A 26,178-nucleotide genomic window follows, 5' to 3' on the forward strand; every position below is an offset into this window, starting at 1 on the left:
CCACAACTTGGATGAGGCCCCTGAGCAGACATATCAAGTGCAAAATGGATTTCTTTCCAGCCCTGGATGCTATTTCCCTAAGGGGCTCCTTAACACATCTAACACTGGAGCTCCCAAAAACTAGCAAACCCCTCTCCTGTGTGCCTGCACGAATCAGGCTGAAGGAGCAGCAACCTGTCCACTTGCAGGATGAACGGATGAGGCCAGATGGCCAGCCTCCACATTGACTCTCCACCTCAAGTGACACAAATGCATTAACACCTACCACTCACTCTGCAGTGAGGGCAATCCATCGTGTTAGTTACACTGTAAGATGACATGGCAGCAGACCCTGTGGGAAACACAATTGGAGCCTGAAGTGTCCTGTGCGACGTGCCATGTTCACCATTGCTACATCCCCCAAGGCAGCAGTCGTAAGACAGCTGACTGTGGCCAAACGCATCTTCAGCTGTTCCCCAATTGTGGTCAGTTACTCCTGTACCCCCACACAGCCTATCCACCCTATTACTAACTTGAGAATTAACTATAAAAACATGTAACTTTCTACCTTCCTGACTTGTTACCAATGGAATGCAGCTGGCCATCCAAAAGAAATCACAACTCTGCTATAGACTGCACGAATCTACACATTACAGTTACCAAAACACAAGGTTACACCTCTCAAATACACACACAGCATGGAATTCAAGCATTAAACTATGAATAAACACACAGAAAGCTGAATACATAACTCGTTGCTCTGCTTGTCAGTTGCAGGTGGCAGCTGGAAACTAAGTAGTAGTGGTGCAGCCTGATCTACTTCTTAGCCTGAGGTCCAAGATAGGCAAAAACATGACAGTTGGTATCTGAGTTGTCAAACACAATGAATATGAAGCCATGAAGATAACTTAATTCTTTTTATGGCAAGTACATCTAGATATGTACTCCGCAAGCCACCGTACATTGCATGACGGAGGGTACCACATACCACCACTAGTCATTTACACATATTTTATGCATATCCAGTTTAATGACTATTGTTTCGATGACATCATAAGTCAAAGGAAACAGTCAGTGTCAGTAGATTCAATATTTCCTGCTACTTCTTTGGACAGGCAGATGTACAGTTTTCACTAGATTAATTATATGGTGTGTGACAATTAAAAGTGCTGGAACTGCCACACAGAAAACTCACAGGTAATCTTTTCCCTAGTTAGAGTTGCCACACACCACGGATTTTGCAGATAATCCATGTTTTTATGTTAGAAGATGAATGTCCTGAATGAAAAGATAAAAGGCCGTGAATGTAGTGAGTGTTTAATATATGTGATCATGACCATAGGTACACAGCCGGTCTTGCACTAACAGTGACAACGGAAGCAGTCCAATAATTGATTCTCTGGGAATTTTGTAGTTTCCAGATCCTATGTTTCTGGTGCCTTCCTCGTGTTTCTGACTCTTGTTCTGTAGTTTGTATGAGGTTAATTTTCAGCTGCTTGGAGAGTAATTCAAAATTTGAACAAAATCTACCATTACTCGTAACATCATTACATGGAACCTTAAAATCAAATTGCAGTCACAACAAAAAGTTCGCTTCCAAGAAGAATACACGTATCAGTTTCTGAGCGTGGAAGATGGAAGAAATGAAAATGAGGATTTTTGTAAAGAATGTGGGTAGTAACTTCAGTGCATATACTATAAAGCACAATTTATTTTCATATCCATTGAAATTAACAAGCAACATTTAATTACAAAGTTTTCTATTATAATCAGCATAGAAACAATTTTAAAACATTGGAAATTCAGTGTTGAGGCCAACCTCTAAGGTGAACTGTTTGGGCCCTGTGCTGCTTGTACTTCACTGTTCTTGCATGCTTTTATGATTCCTATTCAGACAACTATTTGCATTACTATTAAATAATTGAAGAAATTGAAATCAATCAAAGACTAACCTAAAGCTACTGTTGTACAAGGGGTGGTCGAAAAGTTTCTAGTCCACGATAGTTACGGTAATGTCTCGCACAAACAACACCATCTACTTTTATAATGATCCTTTTTGGGTATGCAAGTCAAATTTAGCAGCTCCAGCTTCGTTAGTTTTGCTGCTAGGATGTGTTGTATACCACAGTGTAAGCAAAATGGCGAATATTGAGAGACTCAAGAACCGTGCTGTGATTGAATATCTTCATTTGATGGGAATGACGCTGAAGGAAATTGCGGAGGATGTGCGGAATACACTTAAGGACAGTGCTCAGTCTTGTGCAACAGTGAAAAACTTCATGTCCAACTTCAAGCATGGAAGAACGACTGTGGAAGATGCGTAAAGGAGCGGAAGGCCTGTCACCGTTGCCACTGATGAAATAATAACTGAAATTAATGATACAATTTCACAGGGTTGTCGAACAATGTTGCAGCACATTGAAACCACATTTTGAATCTCCCATGGGCATGCTCATGACGTTGTGGATATTTCAGGAATGCGGAAAGTTTCATCTTGGTGGGTCCTGACAGACTTGAATGCAGATCAGAAACAGGACTGTGTGCAATGTTGTGAAGAAATCATCCGCCAATTTGCAGCAGATGAAGACGGCTTTCTTGCAAGGTATATGACAATGGACGAAACATGGATTCACCATTTTCATCCTGAGACAAAACAACAGTCACAATAATAGAAACACCCTTCATCCCCTACCCCAAAAGCATTCTGGGTGCAAAAATCAGCCAGTAAGGTGATGGCATCAGTCTTCTGGGATGAAGAAGGGGTAATTATGGAGGATTACTTGCAGAAGGGCATAACTTATCAATGCATCATACTATTGCACCCTCCCCTGCACTGTTTGAGAGAAGAGATAAAGGAGGAGAAAAAAAAAAAAAACATGAAAAATTGGCATGCGGAGTTCTTTTGCATCAGGACAACACACCAGTGCACAAAGCCCTTGCAACACTGGAAACTGTGTGTGATTGTGGCTTTGAATTGTTATATCATCTGCTATATTCTCCAGATTTGGTTCCATCGAACTTTTTTCTTTTCCCAAACCTAAAAGAAAGACCTCAAAGGATGACGATTTGACAATGATGACACAGTGATTGATGCTGTGAATTCTTGGTTGGACTTGAAATCAAATACCTTTTATTTGAAAGGTTTGCCAAAGTTATCCGAGCTTGTTAGGCTAGAAACGGTTTGACCCACCCAGATACTGATAGTGTACCTAACTTAAATGCAACATAATAACTGTCAATGTGGCCTAAAAATATTAATTAGCATGTCTAAGGTTAAGTCTCAACTAATCCTTAATTACTTCATTACAGTTGTTACATTTCAATCACCATTTTACAAGCAAGAAACATATAAGAGCTGTGCATTCAGCTTCAACTTTGAAACAGTTGACCAGTTTCTTTAGTGGTAATCAAAGAGAATCAAATAAGGTTCTTACAGCAGAACACACACTTGCATTTCATTCTGTAAAACACCACTATTCCTACAATTCTTCTTCATGCACAACAAAAATTATTTATAAGATTTTTAATGATTCAAAGGCAGCTGTTCAGTTATCGAGTAAAAAAAGTTACTCTGAAGCAATTGTTAATTATAATATATCACCTTTCATAAAATATAATGTATGACATAGCCCATCAAAAGTGAATTATGTTGGGATCAGTACAGGTGGCAGTAATAACAACCATGTAATAATGTTTCCTGCTCTGGCCCAATATTTTGGTATCACAGGATTTGTTCAGGGCAATTTACTATATTTAAATGAGTGAGACAACAAAACCTTCAGTACACCGAGTGTGTATATAAAGTGATTTCTGAATTCAGTCTTAGTGACCAAGGTTGAGTTTTTGGTGTCGATAATACTAACTTTGGAAGTGTTGGAAGAAAAGGGGAAAACAATATAGTCAGAAAACTTGAGCACAAATTAAACTGGTCTACAGTACAGGTAAATTGCCCAATTCATGTGTTACATAATGCAATCCAAGATGGAACAGATATGCTTTCACAAGAGATTCAAAGTATTATTACCAAAGTGTATAACTACCTTTTAATTTATAATGTTCACGTAGCTGCACTAAAGGATTTTTGTGATTTACTGCACATGCAGGAGAAGAAGGAGATTAGTGTTTAACATCTCATCGACAACGAGGTCATTAGATATGGAGCACAAGCTCAGATTAGAGAAGGGTAGGGAAAGAAATCATCCGTGTCCTTTCAAAGGAATCATCCCGGCATTTGCCTGAAGTGATTTAGAGAAATTACGCAAAACCTAAATCAGGATAGCCGGATGCTGGTTTGAACCATCATCCTCTTGGATACGCGTCCAGTGTGCTAACCACTGCACCACATCACTCAGTTTACTGCATATAACACACAAAGATTTACTCAGGCATGTAAAAACTAGGTGGGTGAGCTTACATCCTACAAGTGAAAGGTTCATGTACATGTTTGAGGCTCTTAAACCATACTTTCTATTTCTTGTTAAGTGTCCAAGTCTCTTCAGATCTTTTTTCCTTATTCTTCTGGAAAAATTTACTTACACGTCCTGCATACTCATATGAGTCCATTTCAAAAGGCAACTACATGCATTAAGAAATATGATATATCTGTGAGTGAGTTTAGGTTGCAGCTTAAGGGCATTGTGCATGTTTTAGAGGTCAGAAAACATTGAACTTCATGATTTCTAAAGTAAAAGAATTTATGTCAGAACTGACACAGTATCAAATGTTAGAATTTCACGAGGAAGTCAAGGCAATTTATCAGACAATTATAGATTGCCTCATGAAATAGAGCCAGCGTTTATGTCAACTTAAAACATTTTGAATGGATACTGTTGAAGACTGTATCTGGTAAAGTGCAGAATGTTCATTGAACTGGACCCAAGAAACTTGTAAAACGGATGAGAGACTGCTGTTTGATCTGGTAGTAAATCTTGAATGTTTTCTGGGAGACACCAAGAATCAGAACTTGGAGATTATACCTCATTAAAAGTGGGTAAAATCTTTCGAAGATTGTTTTTCTGATGAACAATTTTCAGAACTACTTGGGATTGTGCTACACTATTTCTCCATTCCAAGGCATAATGCTAATGGGGAGAAAGTATTTTCTATAGTGAGCACACAATGGGCAGAAGAAAGGAAGAGGATGGCTTTAACTTCAGTCAATGCAATGCTCCAAATTCTGTATAACATAAAAAATATAAGTTGCATTCATTTTTGCAGACTCATTCAGAATCTGAGCACGTTCATGTTTTCTGTTCAATGCTCAGAGAAATATGACTTGTACAAAGCTTGGTGTAAAATATATCTCAACTGTAGCAACACAATTATGTACTTTTTAGTAATTTGGGTTTAATGTTTCAATTAAAAAGTTAGTTAATGTGAACTTAATTTAATTTTCTTCATTAATGACAACTCCTTTGCTGACAGCATTAATGCCTGGACTAATTTCCTTCAGTAATTACAACTCCTTTGCTGATGGTGACAATGCTTGGACTATTTCCTTGGTTTTGGTTCTTGGATTATGGAAACCCTACCTTTAGTGGTTATTTGAAATGCTATTGGCGATGTTCTCAACCACCCAAAAACAAATAAATGTTACAACTTAATACAATGGCGTTACTGTGGAAAAAAATAAAAGGAATCAACTCACCAGCTGCTTTGGATTCATGTTGTACAGGATCCGATCAGCATTTTCACTATCTCCTCTACTTTCCATGATTGCTAAGAGTAATTTTGAGGCATTATTTTTCAGCTCCAAGACAAGATCCATTCTTGTTTTTCCGAGAGGATTTATATCATTTAGTATGAGTGCCGTAATGATATCGAGACCATTTGATTCATGAGTTGCAATACAATTCTGGTTGTCATGGCAAGGACCTTGGCAATATTCTGTCAAAGTCTCTAAGGTCTGGTTGATGAGATGAACATTATTCTCATTTATGTATAGTCCAAGCAAGCCCAGTCCTCCAGTTGTGGAGCCGCAGATGCAATCCAGAAACATCAGTGTTTCTGACACCAAGTTATAATATGTCTTGTTATTTTGAGTTCGCAGAAGATTCTGTTGGGAGAAAAAAAAAAACTGTAGTTACCAACACTAAAATGAAGAATGTGCCTGTTAATAACTCAACACCTCTACTATTTTCATACTAAATATGACTTTATAACATTTTTCATGGTACAGTGTGAAACATTCCATGAAAATGATACAAAGTACATAGTTTGACCATACAAGAATAACAAATAACACAAATAATCTTACAGATAATATATTTTCAAATTTAGTAGCCACACAAATAGAAATACAGTGAAACCCCACTTTTACACTTTTCAAGGCACTTCAAAAAAATGGTGTAAAATGCGGGAAAATGTAAAATGTGGGTAATAACATTTTAAGCTGTAAACGTTATTTATAGTATAACCCCTTGCATTTTATGTATGTGCACATAATAGGCATCAAAATACTCATGTCGGGGACTAGTTTATTATCTAATAATGGTTTATCATCTAACAAAAACCACTGATATCATGGGAACTGATAACTGGGAAGCAGAAACGTTTGACTCAATTTCATATGTCATTATCGATGTTTTTGGAATGCCTGCAGCTGTCATTTATTATTTAAATAATGAAACACTGCATCAGTTACATATTTTTTCATGCCCAGCAAAGTGCATTTTGAGAATTTTTTCTCAATATCGAGTGCACATATATTTACGTAAGCATTTTGTGTGGTGTTTGCATGTGTATTTTTCTGCATCTCTTGAACTGTAGTTGTCTTTTTGAGATTATCCGGTACTGTGCTTCTTCAGTAATGTAGAAAACCACACACATGCAAACTATCACTAACATTGTTTTTTGTGTAACATTACAAAAAATATGTACGTAAATATTGCACTTAACGATGTGAATAAATCCTTGAAACACGTTTTGCTCAGCATGAGAATATACGTAATTTGCACTGCGTTTAAACCAAAAACATCTGAGCAAACTGAATGAAGGGGTCAAAACTAATGCTACAAGCAGCTGAAAGACGAAACACACTAAATATGGTTCGATAGAGGTGTGACGATGATTACAACTATCACAAAACTGTGCATGCGCTGTAGAGACAGTTTGTAAATTGTTGTGATTCGTCATGATACCTTTATTCGTACAAACCTAGTTATGGGGTTATACTGAACAATTTCTGATTTAGGGTTATTACATCAAAGAGCTCTTGTCCTCAAAATTCCCTCATTGTCACTGACAGAAACAAAAGCACAGGGTGTACGAAATAAATTTTTCTACAGAAAATTGTGTAAACTTTACAAATATCTTTAGCAATGAATCCTAGGCAGAAGTGCTGCCCCACAAAAATACTGATGATGCATATAATTTCCTGCTCCTCAAATTTCATGGGATTTTTGAGACATGCTTTCCGAAGAAGCTATCAAAAATTGGATCTCGTGGTAACATGTATACAAGTTCCTAGATCACATCTGGCATTAAAAATTCTTGTTGTTGTTGTTGTGGTCTTCAGTCCTGAGACTGGTTTGATGCAGCTCTCCATGCTACTCTATCCTGTGCAAGCTTCTTCATCTCCCAGTACCTACTGCAACCTACATCCTCCTGAATCTGCTTAGTGTATTCATCTCTTGGTATCCCTCTACGATTTTTACCCTCCACGCTGCCCTCCAATGCTAAATTTGTGATCCCTTGATGCCTCAAAACATGTCCTACCAACCGATCCCTTCTTCTAGTCAAGTTGTGCCACAAACTTCTCTTCTCCCCAATCCTATTCAATACCTCCTCATTAGTTACGTGATCTACCCACCTTATCTTCAGCATTCTTCTGTAGCACCACATTTTGAAAGCTTCTATTCTCTTCTTGTCCATACTAGTTATCGTCCATGTTTCACTTCCATACATGGCTACACTCCATACAAATACTTTCAGAAACGACTTCCTGACACATAAATCTATACTCGATGTTAACAAATTTCTCTTCTTCAGAAACGATTTCCTTGCCACTGCCAGTCTACATTTTATATCCTCTCTACTTCGACCGTTATTCTACTCCAACACAAATACTGATGATGCATATAATTTCCTGCTCTTCAAATTTCATGGGATTAGTATTGCCTCACGTGTTCCAACATTTCTACGGAATCCAAACTGATCTTCCCCGAGGTCAGCTTCTACCAGTTTTTCCATTCGTCTGTAAAGAATTCGCGTTAGTATTTTGCAGCTGCTTTAAGTGTCTCGTTTCCTAATCTAATTCCCGCAGCATCACCTGATGTAATTAGATTACATTCCATTATCCTCGTTTTGCTTTTGTTGATGTTCATCTTATATCCTCCTTTCAAGACACTGTCCATTCTGTTCAACTGCTCTTCCAAGTACTCTGCTGTCTCTGACAGAATTACAATGTCATCGGCAAACCTCAAAGTTTTTACTTCTTCTCCATGAATTTTAGTACCTACTCCGAATTTTTCTTTTGTTTCCTTTACTGCTTGCTCAATATACAGATTGAATAACATCGGGGAGAGGCTACAACCCTGTCTCACTCCTTTCCCAACCACTGCTTCCGTTTCATGCCCTCGACTCTTATAACTGCCATCTGGTTCCTGTACAAATTGTAAACAGCCTTTCGCTCCCTGTATTTTACCCCTGCCACCTTTAGAATGTGAAAGAGAGTATTCCAGTCAACATTGTCAAAAGCTTTCTCTAAGTCTACAAATGCTAGACACGTAGGTTTGCCTTTTCTTAATCTTTCTTCTAAGATAAGTCGTAAGGTTAGTATTGCCTCACGTGTTCCAACATTTCTACGGAATCCAAACTGATCTTCCCCAAGGTCCGCTTCTACCAGTTTTTCCATTTGTCTGTAAAGAATTCGCGTTAGTATTTTGCAGCTGTGACTTATTAAACTGATAGTTCGGTAATTTTCACATATGTCAACACCTGCTTTCTTTGGGATTGGAATTATTATATTCTTCTTGAAGTCTGAGGGTATTTCACCTGTCTCATACATCTTGCTCACCAGATGGTAGAGTTTTGTCAGGACTGGCTCTCCCAAGGCCGTCAGTTATAATGGAATGTAGTCTACTCCCGGGGCCTTGTTTTGACTCAGGTCTTTCAGTGTTCTGTCAAACTCTTCACGCAGTATCGTATCTCCCATTTCACCTTCATCTACATCCTCTTCCATTTCCATAATATTGTTCTCAAGTACATCGCCCTTGTATAAACCCTCTATACACTCCTTCCACCTTTCTGCCTTCCCTTCTTTGCTTAGAACTGGGTTGCCATCTGAGCTCTTGATATTCATACAAGTGGTTCTCTTCTCTCCAAAGGTCTCTCTAATTTTCCTGTAGGCAGTATCTATCTTACCCCTAGTGAGATAAGCCTCTACATCCTTACATTTGTCCTCTAGCCATCCCTGCTTAGCCATTTTGCACTTCCTGTCAATCTCATTTTTGAGACGTTTGTATTCCTTTTTGCCTGCTTCATTTACTGCATTTTTATATTTTCTCCTTTCATCAATTAAATTCAGTATTTCTTCTGTTACCCAAGGATTTCTATTAGTCCTCGTCTTTTTACCTACTTGATCGTCTGCTGCTTTCACTACTTCATCCCTCAGAGCTACCCATTCTTCTTCTACTGTATTTCTTTCCCCCATTCCTGTCAATTGTTCCCTTATGCTCTCCCTGAAACTCTCTACAACCTCTCGTTCTTTCAGTTTATCCAGGTCCCATCTCCTTAAATTCCCACCTTTTTGCAGTTTCTTCAGTTTCAATCTGCAGTTCATAACCAAGAGATTGTGGTCAGAATCCATATCTGCCCCTGGAAATGTCTTACAATTTAAAACCTGGTTCCTAAATCTCTGTCTTACCATCTCTGTCTTACTATCTGATACCTTTTAGTATCTCCAGGATTCTTCCAGGTATACAACCTTCTTTTATGATTCTTGAACCAAGTGTTAGCTATGATTAAGTTATGCTCTGTGCAAAATTCTACAAGGCGGCTTCCTCTTTCATTTCTTCCCCCCAATCCATATTCACCTACTATGTTTCCTTCTCTCCCTTTTCTTACTGACGAATTCCAGTCACCCATGACTATTAAATTTTCGTCTCCCTTCACTACCTGAACAATTTCTTTTATCTCGTCATACATTTCATCAATTTCTTCATCATCTGCAGAGCTAGTTGGCATATAAACTTGTACTACTGTAGTAGGCATGGGCTTTGTGTCACAATAATGTGTTCACTATGCTGTTTGCAGTAGCTAAGCCACACTCCTATTGTTTTATTCATTATTAAACCTACTCCTGCATTACCTCTATTTGATTTTGTATTTATAACCCTGTAATCACCTGACCAAAAGTCTTGTTCCTCCTGCTACCGAACTTCACTAATTCCCACTATATCTAACTTTAACCTATCCATTTCGCTTTTTAAATTTTCTAATCTACCTGCCCGATTAAAGGATCTGACATTCCACGCTCCGATCCGTAGAACGCCAGTTTTCTTTCTCCTGATAACGACGTCCTCTTGAGTAGTCCCCTCCCGGAGATCTGAATGGGGGACTATTTTACCTCCGGAATATTTTACCCAAGAGGACGCCATCATCATTTAATCATACAGTAAAGCTACATGTCCTCGGGAAAAATTATGGCTGTAGTTTCCCCTTGCTTTCAGCCGTTCGCAGTACCAGCACAGCAAGGGGGTTGGGTTGGGGTTGTTTCGGGGAGGAGACCAGACAGCGAGGTCATCGGTCTCATCGGATTAAGGAAGGACAGGGAAGGAAGTCGGCCGTGCCCTTTCAAAGGAACCATCCTGGCATTTGCCTGGAGCGATTTAGGGAAATCACGGAAAACCTAAATCAGGATGGCCGGACGCGGGTTTGAACCGTCGTCCTCCTGAATGCGAGTCCAGTGTGCTAGCCACTGCGCCACCTCGCTCGGTGTAGCACAGCAAGGCCGTTTTGGTTAATGTTACAAGATATTGTCAAGCTTGGCATCCTTTTAGAAAAATTTAAGGCACTAGGTATTCAAAGGGCCTGGCAAAACAGGGTTTGAATCATCCCTACGAAACTGAACACAGATTGTAGAAGTGATGCCACCTTACTCAAATCACAAAATCACTTTAGCTTGAGGTAGGAAAAAAAGTGGAAATAGGACTACCACAGGGCAGAATTCTTGGTCCACACTACTTCTTACCTGTATAAATGATGTACACACCCTAGATATTACAGCCAAAGTCATATGCTGTCCACAGATGATGATAATCGTGCCAAAGTAATTGCTGCACAAAACTACCAATAAAGACCTCATGTATGTCCACTCTTTCTGCCAAAGCAACTGCCGCATAAAACTATCAATAAAGACCTGATGTACGTCCACTCTTTGTTTAATGCAAACAAGTTGACGTTAAATGTAAATACAACAAATTACATGCAGTTTGCGACAATAAGTCAAAAGAGAAATCTACATCTAGCCATAGACACGAGAAAATCTAGGCCAATGCTGGAGATTCACATCCCCCCCCCCCCTTACAATTATGACAGATGTTTTTATCTCAGAAGCTGCCAGGATGGCAAACTTCGGCTATTTTCAGTCTCTTACAACACATGTAATAATATTTCGGGATTTCACCACTTGCCACTTAAAACAATTTCTTTTATTTATTTGTTACAGAAGAGGGCTATCCGAATAGTAATAAAGAGTCCTCCACAAGCACACTGAAAACCCATTCAGAAAGCTTAAATACTAACATTCATTATATGCGGATGAGTTTATATATAAGGGCCTACCTTGAATACTGACAAATGCTGACTTTCATAGTTACAGCACTCCATACACAGCAAAAACAAAAAGAACTAACACAAAAGGCATGTGAGTCACAGTGGTTTTAAACTTTTACAACAGACTATACAGTCTATATCAGAAAGTTGCAAGACAAAAATACATTTAAAGCGAGATTTAAGAAATGCCTACTTGAACAATGCTTTTACTTGGTAATACGCTGAACAATGACATTTTTGAAATAACGTCTCTGTGGTATACACCACTTCTAACAAACACCGAACAACGCTCACCAGTATGCGGCCGCCAAATACATCGCTGGCCGCACTTCTCTGGGCGGCCCGCTGCTTCCATCGCTGGCTGTCTTCACACGCACGCTCCCTTACGTGGCCGAGAAATACATCGCTGGCCACACTTCTCTGGGCAGCTTGCGGCTACCATCGCTGGCCGCCTTCGCGCGCGTTTGTCAGCACACAGCAATTGGCTACGCCAGGAAACATTGCGATTGGTTTTCCCTGGAAAACAGCGACCCCAGCCGACGGCTCCATTAACTAGAAAGCCTTATATAAACCCGGCCGCCGCCACAAACGACAGTTCTCATCGGGAAGTGCAGTACGCCGGGTTCCAGCTGCTTGTGGATGACTCGCCGCACCACTTGAGGTTACCTGGCTGCTCGGTGGAAAATCTTGCGACTTCACTTGGAGAGACTGAACTTCACTGGACTTGGGAATAATTACGGGACGTGCACCTCACCATGCACATTCGGACATTGGTATAACCAAACTTTAATTCTGCATTGCTTCTGAGTGTGAGCCTGGGTAGACGCTTGGCTAACATAATTGTTAAAAAGTGATTTGTGATTTAATAAACCAGACTGAAGACGTTATTGTGTTATTCCTGGTTATAACAGTCTCTAATGATCGAAAACTGTAAGTACAGTATTTCGGCAGCAAAAATTTTCTTTATATTTAAATATCTAACAAACAGCTGTTGTGTGATGTAAAGCCTTTACTAAATCATTGTTGTGTATAAAAGGATTTGCTGGCTGAGGTGGTCTATGAAGAAGTGAGTATGATTTCTAATAACAGCAGTCATATACATATATAAACTGTATGAAATGTATTGTATCATTTTGTGTTATTTGTGTGTATTATTTTGCGTATACATGATGTAAATAACAACTGTTTCCAACATACCACAGTGGTATAGAGGAAGTCAAGATGAACAATTTTATATGGGACACTTGCGGTCTATCAAGTCAGCAAAGTACCTCAAAATTGGCCTACAAAAACCACCTGAGTTACTACAGCACATGCATGTCGCATGAGATTTTAAATTTTCTCACTCTCTAGACGCAAATTATTAGCCCAAGAGAAAAATTTAAAAGAACCTTTTTGTAGGAAATTTAATGTAGTTTAATTTTTTACTCAAATATATTTTCACTAAAGGCTACAGTTTTCAAGTTATTCAGGTACTGTACAAAAGTGATCTTCAAACACACCCCCAACCCCATACTCATCCCCCATCAGTCATGATTTCATTTATGTTGTGGCACTTCCTCCTACCACTGTACAAAAATTTGAGACTATACAAATCATTTCCTATATTCAAACCCTGGTCTTCACTGAGTATGTCGTTATGTCATCAGCTTTGTTGGATATTTCGTTAAATAACATGCCCATGAGAATAGTAAAAGAAGAATGATTTTTGCAAAAAATAATCAAGTTGACAATTTCAACCACACTTAACCATTGCAAGCACAGCAGTTTCATAGTCAGAAAGCGAGACAAACAAAATGATTTAATTGCTAATTTTATGCTGATAAAATTCACAAAACTGTTAGATAAATTTTAAATAAACATCAGTTTTACAATCTGTAAGTGCACAACTAAGTCTATGGTGCAATGAAGACAAAAAAAAAGGTCAAAAATGAGAAATAATTCACACAGTCACAAATTTTTGTACAGTGACAGGAGAGAGTGCTGTGAACATACTAGAAATCCTGACTGGTGGGGAATGAGAGTGGGGATAGGGATGCGTTTGAAGGCAGAGAGTGAGAGAGCATGAAAATCTTGTGTTATGTGCATGTGCTGTAGGTAAGGTGTTTTTGTACGCAGATTTGAGGTACTTTCATAATTGATACATCAAAGATGTCCTGCATAAAACTGTTCAGCTTGAATTAATCTACACCAATGTGGGACACTGTAAACAATTATCATTTACAGTCTGCATATTTGTATGTTCCATTTACCTGTGATTATTATTATTATTAGTGAATGTCCCCATTGGAGAACAATAAGAAGGAGATTTTCAATATTCCTTAGGGTGGTTCTTATTTTCCCAATATTTCTTCATTTTTTCCCCTGAAGGTCTTCATTCTTTCTTCAGTCCACTTTGGTTGGGATGGTTTTGGTTCCATCTCTGGAATAATCTTCCACTTAATTTTGCTTCTGAATGTATCCCTGTCTGATGTGTTTGTTATGCCAATCTTTGCTTTTGTCAAATCTTTCTCAACTTCAGTTACCCAAGGTATTGGTGCTTTGAGGGATGTCATGTATTCCAATAGATGTTTAGTTAGTCTGTTTCCAGTTAATCTGTCCAGGTGTCCACAGAACTTCATTCATCTCTTTCTGATATCAATGTCAATGTTTGATACTTCTTCTGTTATCTCGATGGTCTGCAGTCTGTATCTATCTTGTGTGTATCATATTCCCATAATGTTTCTAATAATATTTCTCTCTCCTTTCTTAATTTCTTGTAAATCTAGTTTTCAATTCAATGAGAGTGTTTCACTTGCATACGTGGCTGTCGGTTTGATTACTGTGTTGTAGTGTCTGATTTTAGTGCCTTTTGACAGGCATTTTTTGTTATACAAATTTGAAACAAGTCCAGATGCTTTCTTGATTTTCTGCAACCTGTTTTTTTTTTTGTGCTATTTTTTTCTCACGTCCTGTTGGTTCAATAATTTCATAGAGGTACTTGATTATTTATTTATATGTATATTTGGACAACATCCATACAATATTTATTGTCTACCGAAGGATACAGAAATAAATATACGCTATTCTTAGGTGCAGATCTCTCACAATTCACTAACATGAACCCAACACAGACACCTACTGAGGGAGAAGTTAACCATTGTGAATGGAGGCTGCCTTTTTGAGTGCGGTATTTTCAAAAATAATCTGCAAATTGTTGATTGACAATCTGCTCAGCTATGCCACAAGATATTGCTTCAGTACAGCTTCAGATAACTGTGTGCCTCTAGTGATTTAGGGAAACAATGAAAAATCTTAATCTAGATTACCACACAGGGAACTGAAGCCCAGACCTCATGAATGTAAGTCCAATGGGTTAATCATGAGAGCACCTAGCTTACTTTATCCAGCTGGCACTTGCTCAGGAGCAAGAAAATAGTAACATAATTCCTGTCTTCAACTACGTATAATACACCTGTAATCCAGTACTCCAACTTAGCATTTTTTAAGTGTAATTGAGGAAATACAATAGCAGTTAAGAAGACTGTTCAATCCTGCAAGAAGGAAAGGGCAATGGGCTAAATATCGGAAGGCCTTTGTCAAACACAACCAAGCAAGAGCAACTATCATCCTGGAAATGGAAAGTACAGCTACTTGTGCTTGACTTCACAAAATTTTCACCATAATACCAACTAATCCAGGATGTACTCTAAGGAAGGAGGATGGTGAGTACACAGGGACAGCAAGCAAGACGCTGGAAGTGCTTCTCAAGACTCACTTCCCTCAGTGTTCTATGGCAGACAACATAGCCCAAGATTCAGTCCCTGAGAGGCAGTGATTTACAGGTAATCAAGGGGAGTACAGTAAATCTCTCAGAGCATGTGCTGATTTCAAACAAAAATCCAGTGGGCCGTGGGAACATTTCAACCATTCAAGTCACCAGGCCCACACGAAATCTTTCCACATCTACTGCAACCAGCAGGAAACAGTTTAATTAGATGCCTATGTAGGCTGTTAGGATTAGTCTAGCAGCAGGAATCATTTCTAATGTTTGTAGGACAGTGAGGATTGTTTTCATTCTGAAGCCAGGGATAACTGATCATACCAAGGCCAAGGATATGAGACTGCAGTCTGTCCTCCTTTCTTTTAAAGACATTAGAAAATTGGTTAATATGCACATTAGAGAAATGAGGCTAACTGAGGTTCCTCTACATATAAAACAACAGGCTCATAAATCAGGCCAATCACGGGAAGCACCACTTCACTAATGCCAACTTAATGGGAAGGTGGATAAAGCACCACACTATCAGGAAATTGCTCTCTGCATCCTCCTGAATATCGAGGAGGCTTTTAGCAATAAGACCTTTCAATCCATGGTTAGAGATGCAGAAGAAAATGGCACTGAAGCCACCATATATATATAAGTGGATTAATATCATATTGAGCAGAAGAAAGGCAGACACCACTTTGATGAATGAAAAAAATGGTGATCAACTCCCCTAAAGGGTGTCCACAAAGAGAGATTTTGTCCCCACTACTGGGGAATCTACTGGTGAATGAACTCATTGAAGAGCTAAATACTATAGGATACTTTTGCCAATGATATGCAAATGACTTAGTCATAGTAATACTTGGCAAATTTTTTAGAACAATGGCACAATGTGGATATGTTGCACAAAACTGGTGCAGGAAACACAATCTAAGGGTCAGCCCCAGGAAATCTGTTGCTGAAGTATTCACAAGGAAGCCTATCCGGTACACTTACTGGAATCTTAAGTTTCCTGATGAAACTCTGCCAGCAGAGGGGTACTGAAGTATCTAGTGGTAACCTTGGATGCAAAACTATGATGGGTCCCTCACATAAGGAATATGTGTTCCAAGGCAAAAGGTACTGTTATGAGCACTAGAAGAGACAGGAGAAACTGAGGTCGAAACCCCAAGGGTATGTTCTGGATGAACACCACTGTAATAGGACCTACAATAACTTTGGGACTTAAGTATGGTGAAACAAAGTAGAACAGGTGGCTGCCAAGGAGCTTGGTAAGGTGCATAGCCATAGCAAGTGGAATTGGCAGCACATCAATTACTAGGATGGAGATCACACTGAACATGCCCACATTAAACCTGTGGGTTAAAATGGAAGCAGCAGCAGGGGTGTATATGAAAAAACTGGATACTTTTGGGATATTCTGAATCCCACACCAATATGGGGAATGTGGTAAATATAGGAATGGTTGGGGAAATGCTGGCCAACTAAACAGTAACTTCCAGCTGCTTCAACAAATGTTTCAGTGTAAAAATTGGATGTACAGAGCAGTGCAGAAAGAACCACAACACTATGCAAGAGACAGGCTGGTTTACTGACAGGTCGAAAACAGATGAAGGCACTGAGATGGTGTACATGGGACATAGCTTAGACTAGAAAGTGCAATCTCTCTACGGAAATTGGTCACGGTATTTCAGGCAGAAATATCCATTGTCAGGGTTTGTACAGAGAAGATTTGTGTATGTGCTACAAAGATTGTAGCACCTACATTTATTCAGACAGCCAAGGAGATCTGAAATCTCTGTCAGCTCCAGCAAGAGACCAAAGGTCATTGCAGAATGCCACAAGCCCTTTTGAGACTAGGGGAAAGCAACAGGGCAAACCTGCTGTGGGTCCCTTCAGTGGCAATGAACAAGCTGATAGGCTGCACAGGATAGGTGTGACGACTGCACTTACTGGACTGGAACCTGTCCCAACCATCACTAAGGTGCTGGTTAAATCAAAACTATGAAACTTGATCAGAAGGGAGCAATTCTAATATTGGACTGTGATCCAAAAGCAAACATACGGCATGCTGATGATGCCAAAGCCACATCTTAAGAGAAGTTCTGCAATCCTGGGCTTTACCAGAAGACAGACAAAACCATGATAGGACTAATGAATGGCCATGGGAACTTTAAGAAATACCTACATCTGATGGGTATAGCCAAAGTAAGAAGCCTACGTGTCCGGGGTGTTCAAACCGCACCACACACAATCTCCCAATGCGAAACATTGGAGATCAAAAGAGACAGAATATTTGAGTCATCAAGTCCTGAAGTAGCTGTATCTAATAAAGAAACAGTAAAGGGTCTCCTTATACTCTCTAAGGATACTGGTTGGCTTTATTAGAATCACAGGGAGTGTGTGGGCAATAGAGGGCTACAACAACACCTGTTTTTATCTCCCCGTTTAAATCTAATTAAATCAACTGCTGCAACACCCATATTCAACAGCTTTCACTGCAAGATCCATCCTGGCAACTTCTAGCTAGTTCTTTTGCATAACATGGATGTATTTAACTACACAGGTTAAACATCCAGTTTCTGTTATCAAAATATAATTTTAAACAATGGAATATCCATATAAACTAAATATAATTTTATAGCATTTATTATTTAGTTAAAATTTCTTTTAAATCATGTAAAAGGTTTCAATCATAGACAATCAAGAAAACACTTTTTAATAGTTGCAGCCTACTCAATGCAGTTAAGTGACACAGATAAGACATACAAAGACCAAATCTTGAACAACTGATTGTCTCACATAATGCCAATATTATTTTGCTTTCCACATTATTTCCCACATTAATACAAAACAATACACGTGGTTCCCCATTTCCAATTTAGATATGGTACACACGAAATGTAACAACATGTAAACTTCCAATATTCTAAACATTGTTGCTTTCAGCTTACACACAGCAGATACAAACACTGCAAATGATTTGTCTCTCTGGTCTAGCTGAAGCCAGCTTCAGAAGTGGTGGCCTCACGAGTAAAATCAGTGTAAACATGGTAACCTAATGTAATACAGATCATCTTAATTGCCAGTTGATCGCTACCATCACAAATGGGTAAAATAAGAAGAGTATGGTTATCTACTTACTTCTAATGTATATTTGTGTAATATCTGCAAGCATATATCTACTGTCTGCTAACAGAATTTTAATTTATGTTTTCTATGCCACTCCTTTTCTGCTGAGAGAGAGAGAGAGAGAGAGAGAGAGGTTGGGAGGGAGGGACAGAGGGGGGATTATGTTTCAGTGCATGTTTACAAACTCACTTGTAAATTTCTATTGTGATTCTCACACAATAGCTGTAGAAACCTTAGAATTGGCTGCATGACTAAAACTTTAGTAGACAGTTTATTTTTGTCTTCACGATCACGATGTCGCTCTAATTTCTCAGCCAGCATGTCTTCCAAAGCAGATCCTGGTCCCAAAACTAATGAACCAACTTCCTCACCTGTAATGAACAAAATATTCAGATTAATTATTTATTTTATGAAAATTGTCTTGGTGAGGCACACTATAAGATTCTGACCTGAAGAAATTCCACCAGTCTTTTAACTATAGGGTCTAATCTCAATAAAGTTTACATATCTCTCTTTCACTCTATAAGACTAATTCTATCATAAAACATTATCCATGCAGTAAATGAGCAACAGTTTGGAAGTAATCAAATACCTTTTAAATTCGAGGTCTGTATAGAGTTAACATATCCCAGAATTACATAAGTAACCTGGGGAAAACTAGAAAGCTCAACAAGCTCCAAACATCCCAATTAATTCAATCAGACAGAGAAAGATGTAGAGAGTGTCACAGGTCATGGATGAACAGAAAGGTGAGGGGGAAAAAATGTGGAGGTGTGAGGAGTGGGGGAAACAAAGACATGGGAGTGAGGGAGAATGGAAGCGAGGATAATAAGGGAGGATGACAATGAGAGAATGTGGTGACAAGATGAAGTTATTACCTGTAGAAAGGAACCATCAACTGTCTGACTCTTCCACCTACAAGTCTGCTGCATGGATTCCATTCTGTACACCCAGCATGAACTTCTATCACTATCCAAGAATGTCTCCCCCCAATGCATCTGCATTCTTAGTTTCATGTGGTATATTCACCTTCTACATGCTCCCTAAAATCCACAAACTTAACAAACCTGGATGCCCTATTGTAGGTGGTGCTCCCACAAAAACGATGTCTGTAGGAGTTGACTGACACTTCCAACACATTGTCCACAATCTAACTTCTTATATTAAGGACAACACCCAATTCTTTCATCATCTCTCCATTATCCTCCTCCCATTACCACTTATGTTTTTGCTTTCACTACTGATGTGGCCTCCTTATACAGTAACACCCAATACACACAAGCGATTTATTATCGTGAATCGTGTCATCAACAACTGCTGCATCGCAGGAATCTCGCCGATCGCCATGAAGCAGCAATCGTCGGTGAATACGGCAGTGTACATGCGTTCACAACTCCAGCAATGATTGTCAGCCTGCCATAGATGCAGCTGGTTTGGACATGGAATTGTTCACTGAAGGAGTGAAAAAATACCCTAAAATAGGGGACACATCTCACAGTTTAAAATAAATTCTGTCACCTCAGCCAGTTCAATGTAATCAGTGCTTTATTGTATTGCAACCACAAAATACATAACTGCACACAATTCATTAGTGATACAAACTGAATATCCTTTCATATTCAGGAATAAATTGAATTGATATCCACTATGTTTGTTACTGACCAGATTTAGATTCATTTGTCTCGCCATGGTACTTTACCACCATTGTCTATAAAGCAATCAGTGAAAACATTTCTTCTACTGTTAGTGAACTTCCTCCTTTGGCTGATGGGTTTTGATTGTCCAGATCACATAGCATGGTTTTCAAATCCATTGGCATTTTCGGTCATCTTTCTCCTGGGAATTTCATTGTGCATTCTTTGTGCAAGACTTCCCATGCAGTTTACAAACTTTCCTCACAACTTTACACAGTGTTATCTGGCCAATTCTCTATTGATAATGCAGATCAATTAACGTACAGCCATTATCCAGAAAAGGTGAACAGTTGATACTATAGCTGTTGTTTTGCTGTTAATTCATCAAATGACTGTCTGCTCTGAAGTACATAAACAGTGTCACAGACATGCCTTTTATCAGGCATGAACTAATCTTTGTGCAAGTCCAAAGCCTTCTGCTGTATTTCTTAATGTATTCGTAAACAAAATAAGCAAACACTGCCTGCTTTCTTCAGCTTAAATGCATAACGGTTGGCTTCCAGTATAGTACTGCTGCAACGATGCCATCATGTGTGCACTGAAACAATCAAGGTCTCGTTGGGAGTGCGTGGGGCTGTTACTCGCTCCTGTGCGTCGATCCTAACATCCCCTATGTCCACAGCCTTGTTGCCTTCAAACACTGATATCACTGCTGTCTCCCTCATCCTCATTTCATTGTGTACTACACATGACACTCTTTCTGCCTGCACCAGTGTCTGCTCACTGGTGCAATATTCCTATTCCCTTCCTTTGTTATCCAAGAGAGCCAAAGAAACTCCAGGCATTCCTACTAACTTAGACAGACAGGGACATAAGAAGGGTGTGACAGGGGTCATAGATGCAGAGGATGATAAGAAGGTGAATGTGGAGGTACGAGAAGTGGGTGAAGTATGATGCTTTTAGGACACAGAAATTATTAAATTAGGGTATTTTCATTCATTCCAATCTTATGGGATAATATTTTGAGGTAACTCCCTCACTTACAAAAAATGAATTATTTGCAGAAAAGAAAGTAGTTAGAAGCATGTATGTAATTCCCATAAGTAAATCCTTTGGGCAGTTTAAGACTCGCGGTATATTTATTTGATGATGAAATTAGTTGTGAACAACCCACCTGAGCTTTAGAGCAATAGACAAACACAATTTTGAAAATAAAATGAATGTCAGTGTCCTTCAGTGAATCTAGATTTGGCACAGAAAGGGGTAAACGGTAAGGAAAGGGGAGGGGTGGTGATGTTGAGAACAAAAGAAAGGTTCTGTTTTAAAAATTATTATTTATCATAAAGCACTTTACGTATGTCCTTTTTCATAGTAGCTTGCTGCTGCTGGAATCCTTCCTAGCTTCCAAGACAGCATTCTTTGGGATAATGTGAAGTTCACTTTTTGAATTTTTGTTATTTAACCTGTGATTTACAGTAGAAGAAGAATGGGTAGCTCTGAGGGATAAAGTAGTGAAGGCAGCAGACGATCAAGTAGGTAAAAAGAAGAGGGCTAATAGAAATCCTTGGGTAACAGAAGAAATAATGAATTTAATTGATGAAAGGAGAAAATATAAAAATGCAGTAAATGAAGCAGGCAAAAAGGAATACAAACGTCTCAAAAATGAGATTGACAGGAAGTGCAAAATGGCTAAGCAGGGATGGCTAGAGGACAAATGTAAGGATGTAGAGGCTTGTCTCACTAGGGGTAAGATAGATACTGCCTACAGGAAAATTAAAGAGACCTTTGGAGAGAAGAGAACCACTTGTATAAATATCAAGAGCTCAGATGGCAACCCAGTTCTAAGCAAAGAAGGGAAGGCAGAAAGGTGGAAGGAGTATATAGAGGGTTTATACAAGAGTGATGTACTTGAGGACAACATTATGGAAATGGAAGAGGATGTAGATGAAGACGAAATGGGAGATAAGATACTGCGTGAAGAGTTTGACAGAGCACTGAAAGACCTGAGTCGAAAGAAGGCCCCGGGAATAGACAACATTCCATTAGAACTACTGATGGCCTTGGGAGAGCCAGTCATGACAAAACTCTACCATCTGGTGAGCAAGATGTATGAGACAGGTGAAATACCCTCAGACTTCAAGAAGAATATAATAATTCCAATCCCAAAGAAAGCAGGTGTTGACATATGTGAAAATTACCGAACTATCAGTTTAATAAGTCACAGCTGCAAAATACTAACGCGAATTCTTTACAGACGAATGGAAAAACTGGTAGAAGCGGACCTTGGGGAAGATCAGTTTGGATTCCGTAGAAATGTTGGAACACGTGAGGCAATACTAACCTTACGACTTATCTTAGAAGAAAGATTAAGAAGAGGCAATCCTACGTTTCTAGCATTTGTAGACTTAGAGAAAGCTTTTGACAATGTTAACTGGAATACTCTCTTTCGAATTCTGAAGGTGGCAGGTGTAAAATACAGGGAGCGAAAGGCTATTTACAATTTGTACAGAAACCAGATGGCAGTTATAAGAGTCGAGGGACATGAAAGGGAAGCAGTGGTTGGGAAGGGAGTGAGACAGGGTTGTAGCCTGTCCCCGATGTTATTCAATCTGTATATTGAGCAAGCAGTAAAGGAAACAAAAGAAAAATTCGGAGTAGGTATTAAAATTCATGGAGAAGAAGTAAAAACTTTGAGGTTCGCCGATGACATTGTAATTCTGACAGAGACAGCAAAGGACTTGGAAGAGCAGTTGAACGGAATGAACAGTGTCTTGAAAGGAGGATATAAGGTGAACATCAACAAAAGCAAAACAAGGATAATGGAATGTAGTCAAATTAAATCGGGTGATGCTGAGGGAATTAGATTAGGAAATGAGACACTTAAAGTAGTAAAGGAGTTTTGCTATTTAGGGAGTAAAATAACTGATGATGGTCGAAGTAGAGAGGATATAAAATGTAGACTGGCAATGGCAAGGAAATCGTTTCTGAAGAAGAGAAATTTGTTAACATCGAGTATAGATTTAAGTGTCAGGAAGTCGTTTCTGAAAGTATTTGTATGGAGTGTAGCCATGTATGGAAGTGAAACATGGACGATAACTAGTTTGGACAAGAAGAGAATAGAAGCTTTCGAAATGTGGTGCTACAGAAGAATGCTGAAGATAAGGTGGGTAGATCACGTAACTAATGAGGACGTATTGAATAGGATTGGGGAAAAGAGAAGTTTGTGGCATAACTTGACTAGAAGAAGGGATCGGTTGGTAGGACATGTTTTGAGGCATCAAGGGATCACAAATTTAGCATTGGAGGGCAGCGTGGAGGGTAAAAATCGTAGAGGCAGACCAAGAGATCAATACACTAAGCAGATTCAGAAGGATGTAGGTTGCAGTAGGTACTGGGAGATGAAGAAGCTTGCACAGGATAGAGTAGCATGGAGAGCTGCATCAAACCAGTCTCAGGACTGAAGACCACAACAACAACAACAACAACAACAACAACCTGTGATTTGGAAATGATGTCCTCATGTGGCTTTCATGCTTGTATCAACCAACCACCTAACAATTTTGTAAACATTTCTTTAGCTCTATAGAAAGCTATTGTTTTCACCTGCAGCCATTTGCAAGTTTGCTGTTGAAAGTTGGTGACAGCACTGCTAGCCGTCAGTGATCTTATACTTACTTGGCTATAGCTACGCAGTGTTCTGCCAAGTAACTATGAATCAGATGCAGTGTTTGAGTCAGTGCATCTTTGTAATGCATAATTCACAATTGGTTTTCCACAATTCAGCCCTCTACCTACACACAGCTCTTCACAAACATGTTGCATATTTTGTACGTGTACATCTACATCTATATTCTGCAAGCCACATCATGGTGCATGGGAGAGGGTACCCTGTACCATACTAGTTGTTTCCTTTCCTGTTCGACTCATAGATAGAGCAACGGGAAAAACAACTGTCTATATGCCTCCGTATGACCCCTTATTTCTCATTTCTTACCTTTGCAGTCCTTACACAAAATGTATGTTGGTGGCAGTAGGATTGTTCTGCAACCAGCTTCAAATGCTGATTCTCTAAATTTTTCTTAATAGTGTTCCTTGAAAAGAATGTTGTCTTAGCCTCCAGGGATTCCAATTTGTGTTCCCGAAGCATCTCTGTAATACTTGCACATTGTCTGAACACGCCTGTAACAAATCTAGCAGCCCACCTCCAAACTCCTTTGATGTCTTCCTTTAAAATGACCTGATGTAGATCCCAAACACTCAAGCAGTACTCAAGAATGGGTTGTACTAGTGTCCTATATACAGCCGCCTTTACAGGTAAATCACACTTTCCTAAAACTCTCCCAACAAATCGAAGTCAACCATTCACCTTCCTTACTACAGTCTTTAAGGCTCATTGTATTCCATACTACTTTGCAACATCCAGCATAAATACTTGTATGTTGTTCGAACCTAACGGTAACAAATTTAGCAGCCCGTCTCTGAATTTCTTCAGTGTCTTCCTTTAATCTGACCTGGTGTGGATCCCAAACCTCTAGCAGTTCTCAAGAATAGGTCACATTAGTGTCTTATATTTGGTCTCCTTTACAGATGGACCACATTTTCCAAATTCTCTCTTTTGTGGACTTATTAGTTTATCATATAAGCACAGGATATGAACTCCTGATACATAATGACTTACTAATTTAAGAACACAATCGTCAACAAATTTGGTGTTAGATCACGACATACATGCTTTCTTTGAATGAGAAAACTCTTTCTCAAACCCTAATGACAACTGAACCTTTGTTTTAACTTCATAGCTGTAGATTTATACATGCAAACCCGCCTAGAAGACTGAAGAATATTCATGATCATTTGCATTTTCAAGTATCTCCAGGTTAACAATGATACAATTGGCACATTAGCAACTGATGGATGTATTTTGCAGTGATGCAAATTATGTGATTTTTGCTCATGCTATATGGTGTGATTAAACTGACGAACACGATTTGTAACATATCATAGCATTGATCACTAACCTTAGCACATTATTTGCACGAGGAAACAAACACCATCTTTTAATTTGGAAGGTTCTCAATGCTGTATTCTGTACTCAGATTTACTACACGTAGTTGTACAAAGTGTACATGGTTCGTCTTATTTGTGGTGGAGGAAAAAAATGAGCCAAATAACTGCCCTAATCAGTGGAAAGTTAAGATCAGCTGATTTCATTGGACTTAGATACACAATAGACAAAACAAGTTGTCATTGTTACTGTTCAACCACCAAAGCTTGAATGGAGCTAGAGTAGATTAATTTCACATCACAATTACATCTGATAAGTTTAAATTCCCTCAATATCAAAGATTTGTCTACAAAAGTATAGCAGTTGTGCTAGCTAAAAATATTACAACACATTGACCTTAAAAAGTAGTCTTGGATGTTACAACAAATGTAAAATACTTCCAGGCCAATAAACACAACAATGAAAAAAATATGTCCTTGGTTATGAAGAATTATATTGATTGCACTCAGTGGAAATGGGTCACGCTTATCATGAACATCAAATGGCCTTGTTCGTTCTATTTGATTTATAGTCCATTAAATTTTGGGCACGCAGCCGAGCAAATAAAATTTCCTCTGCTGATATTTCAGCCACATATCATCCAGCCATCCTCAGAATGAGTCACAAGACTGACAACAAGATACCAAATGTGGCCTTATATGCTCCACCAAGGTGGTCTGCACATGCGGGTCACAGATGCTGGTCGGCAGCAAAGAAATACACTTGCACATGCACCACCAGTGGCGAAAGTGTACAGACATCCGATTCACTTATCGATGTATGTTCGGTGGTGGTGCCACCATGATGACTTCTCTGCAGTTTAATTAACCCAAGAGCTAGATTACTTGCTTTGTGCCAATTAAAAC

General features: G+C 39.0%; 1 protein-coding gene across 1 annotated transcript in view; it reads right to left on the minus strand.

The window, feature by feature from the left end:
* LOC126248830 (inositol 1,4,5-trisphosphate receptor) overlaps positions 1-26,178 on the minus strand; it is a 367,806-nt gene that overhangs the window by 97,732 nt on the left and 243,896 nt on the right. The window contains exons 35-36 of the mRNA XM_049950243.1: positions 18,824-19,005; positions 5,627-6,034 (exon numbers count right to left, since the gene is read on the minus strand). Coding sequence (XP_049806200.1) covers positions 5,627-6,034; positions 18,824-19,005 — 590 coding nt within the window. The remainder of the gene's footprint in view (positions 1-5,626; positions 6,035-18,823; positions 19,006-26,178) is intronic.

This window comes from Schistocerca nitens, chromosome 3 (assembly GCF_023898315.1).
Source record: "Schistocerca nitens isolate TAMUIC-IGC-003100 chromosome 3, iqSchNite1.1, whole genome shotgun sequence".
Classification (NCBI taxonomy): Eukaryota; Metazoa; Arthropoda; class Insecta; order Orthoptera; family Acrididae; genus Schistocerca; species Schistocerca nitens.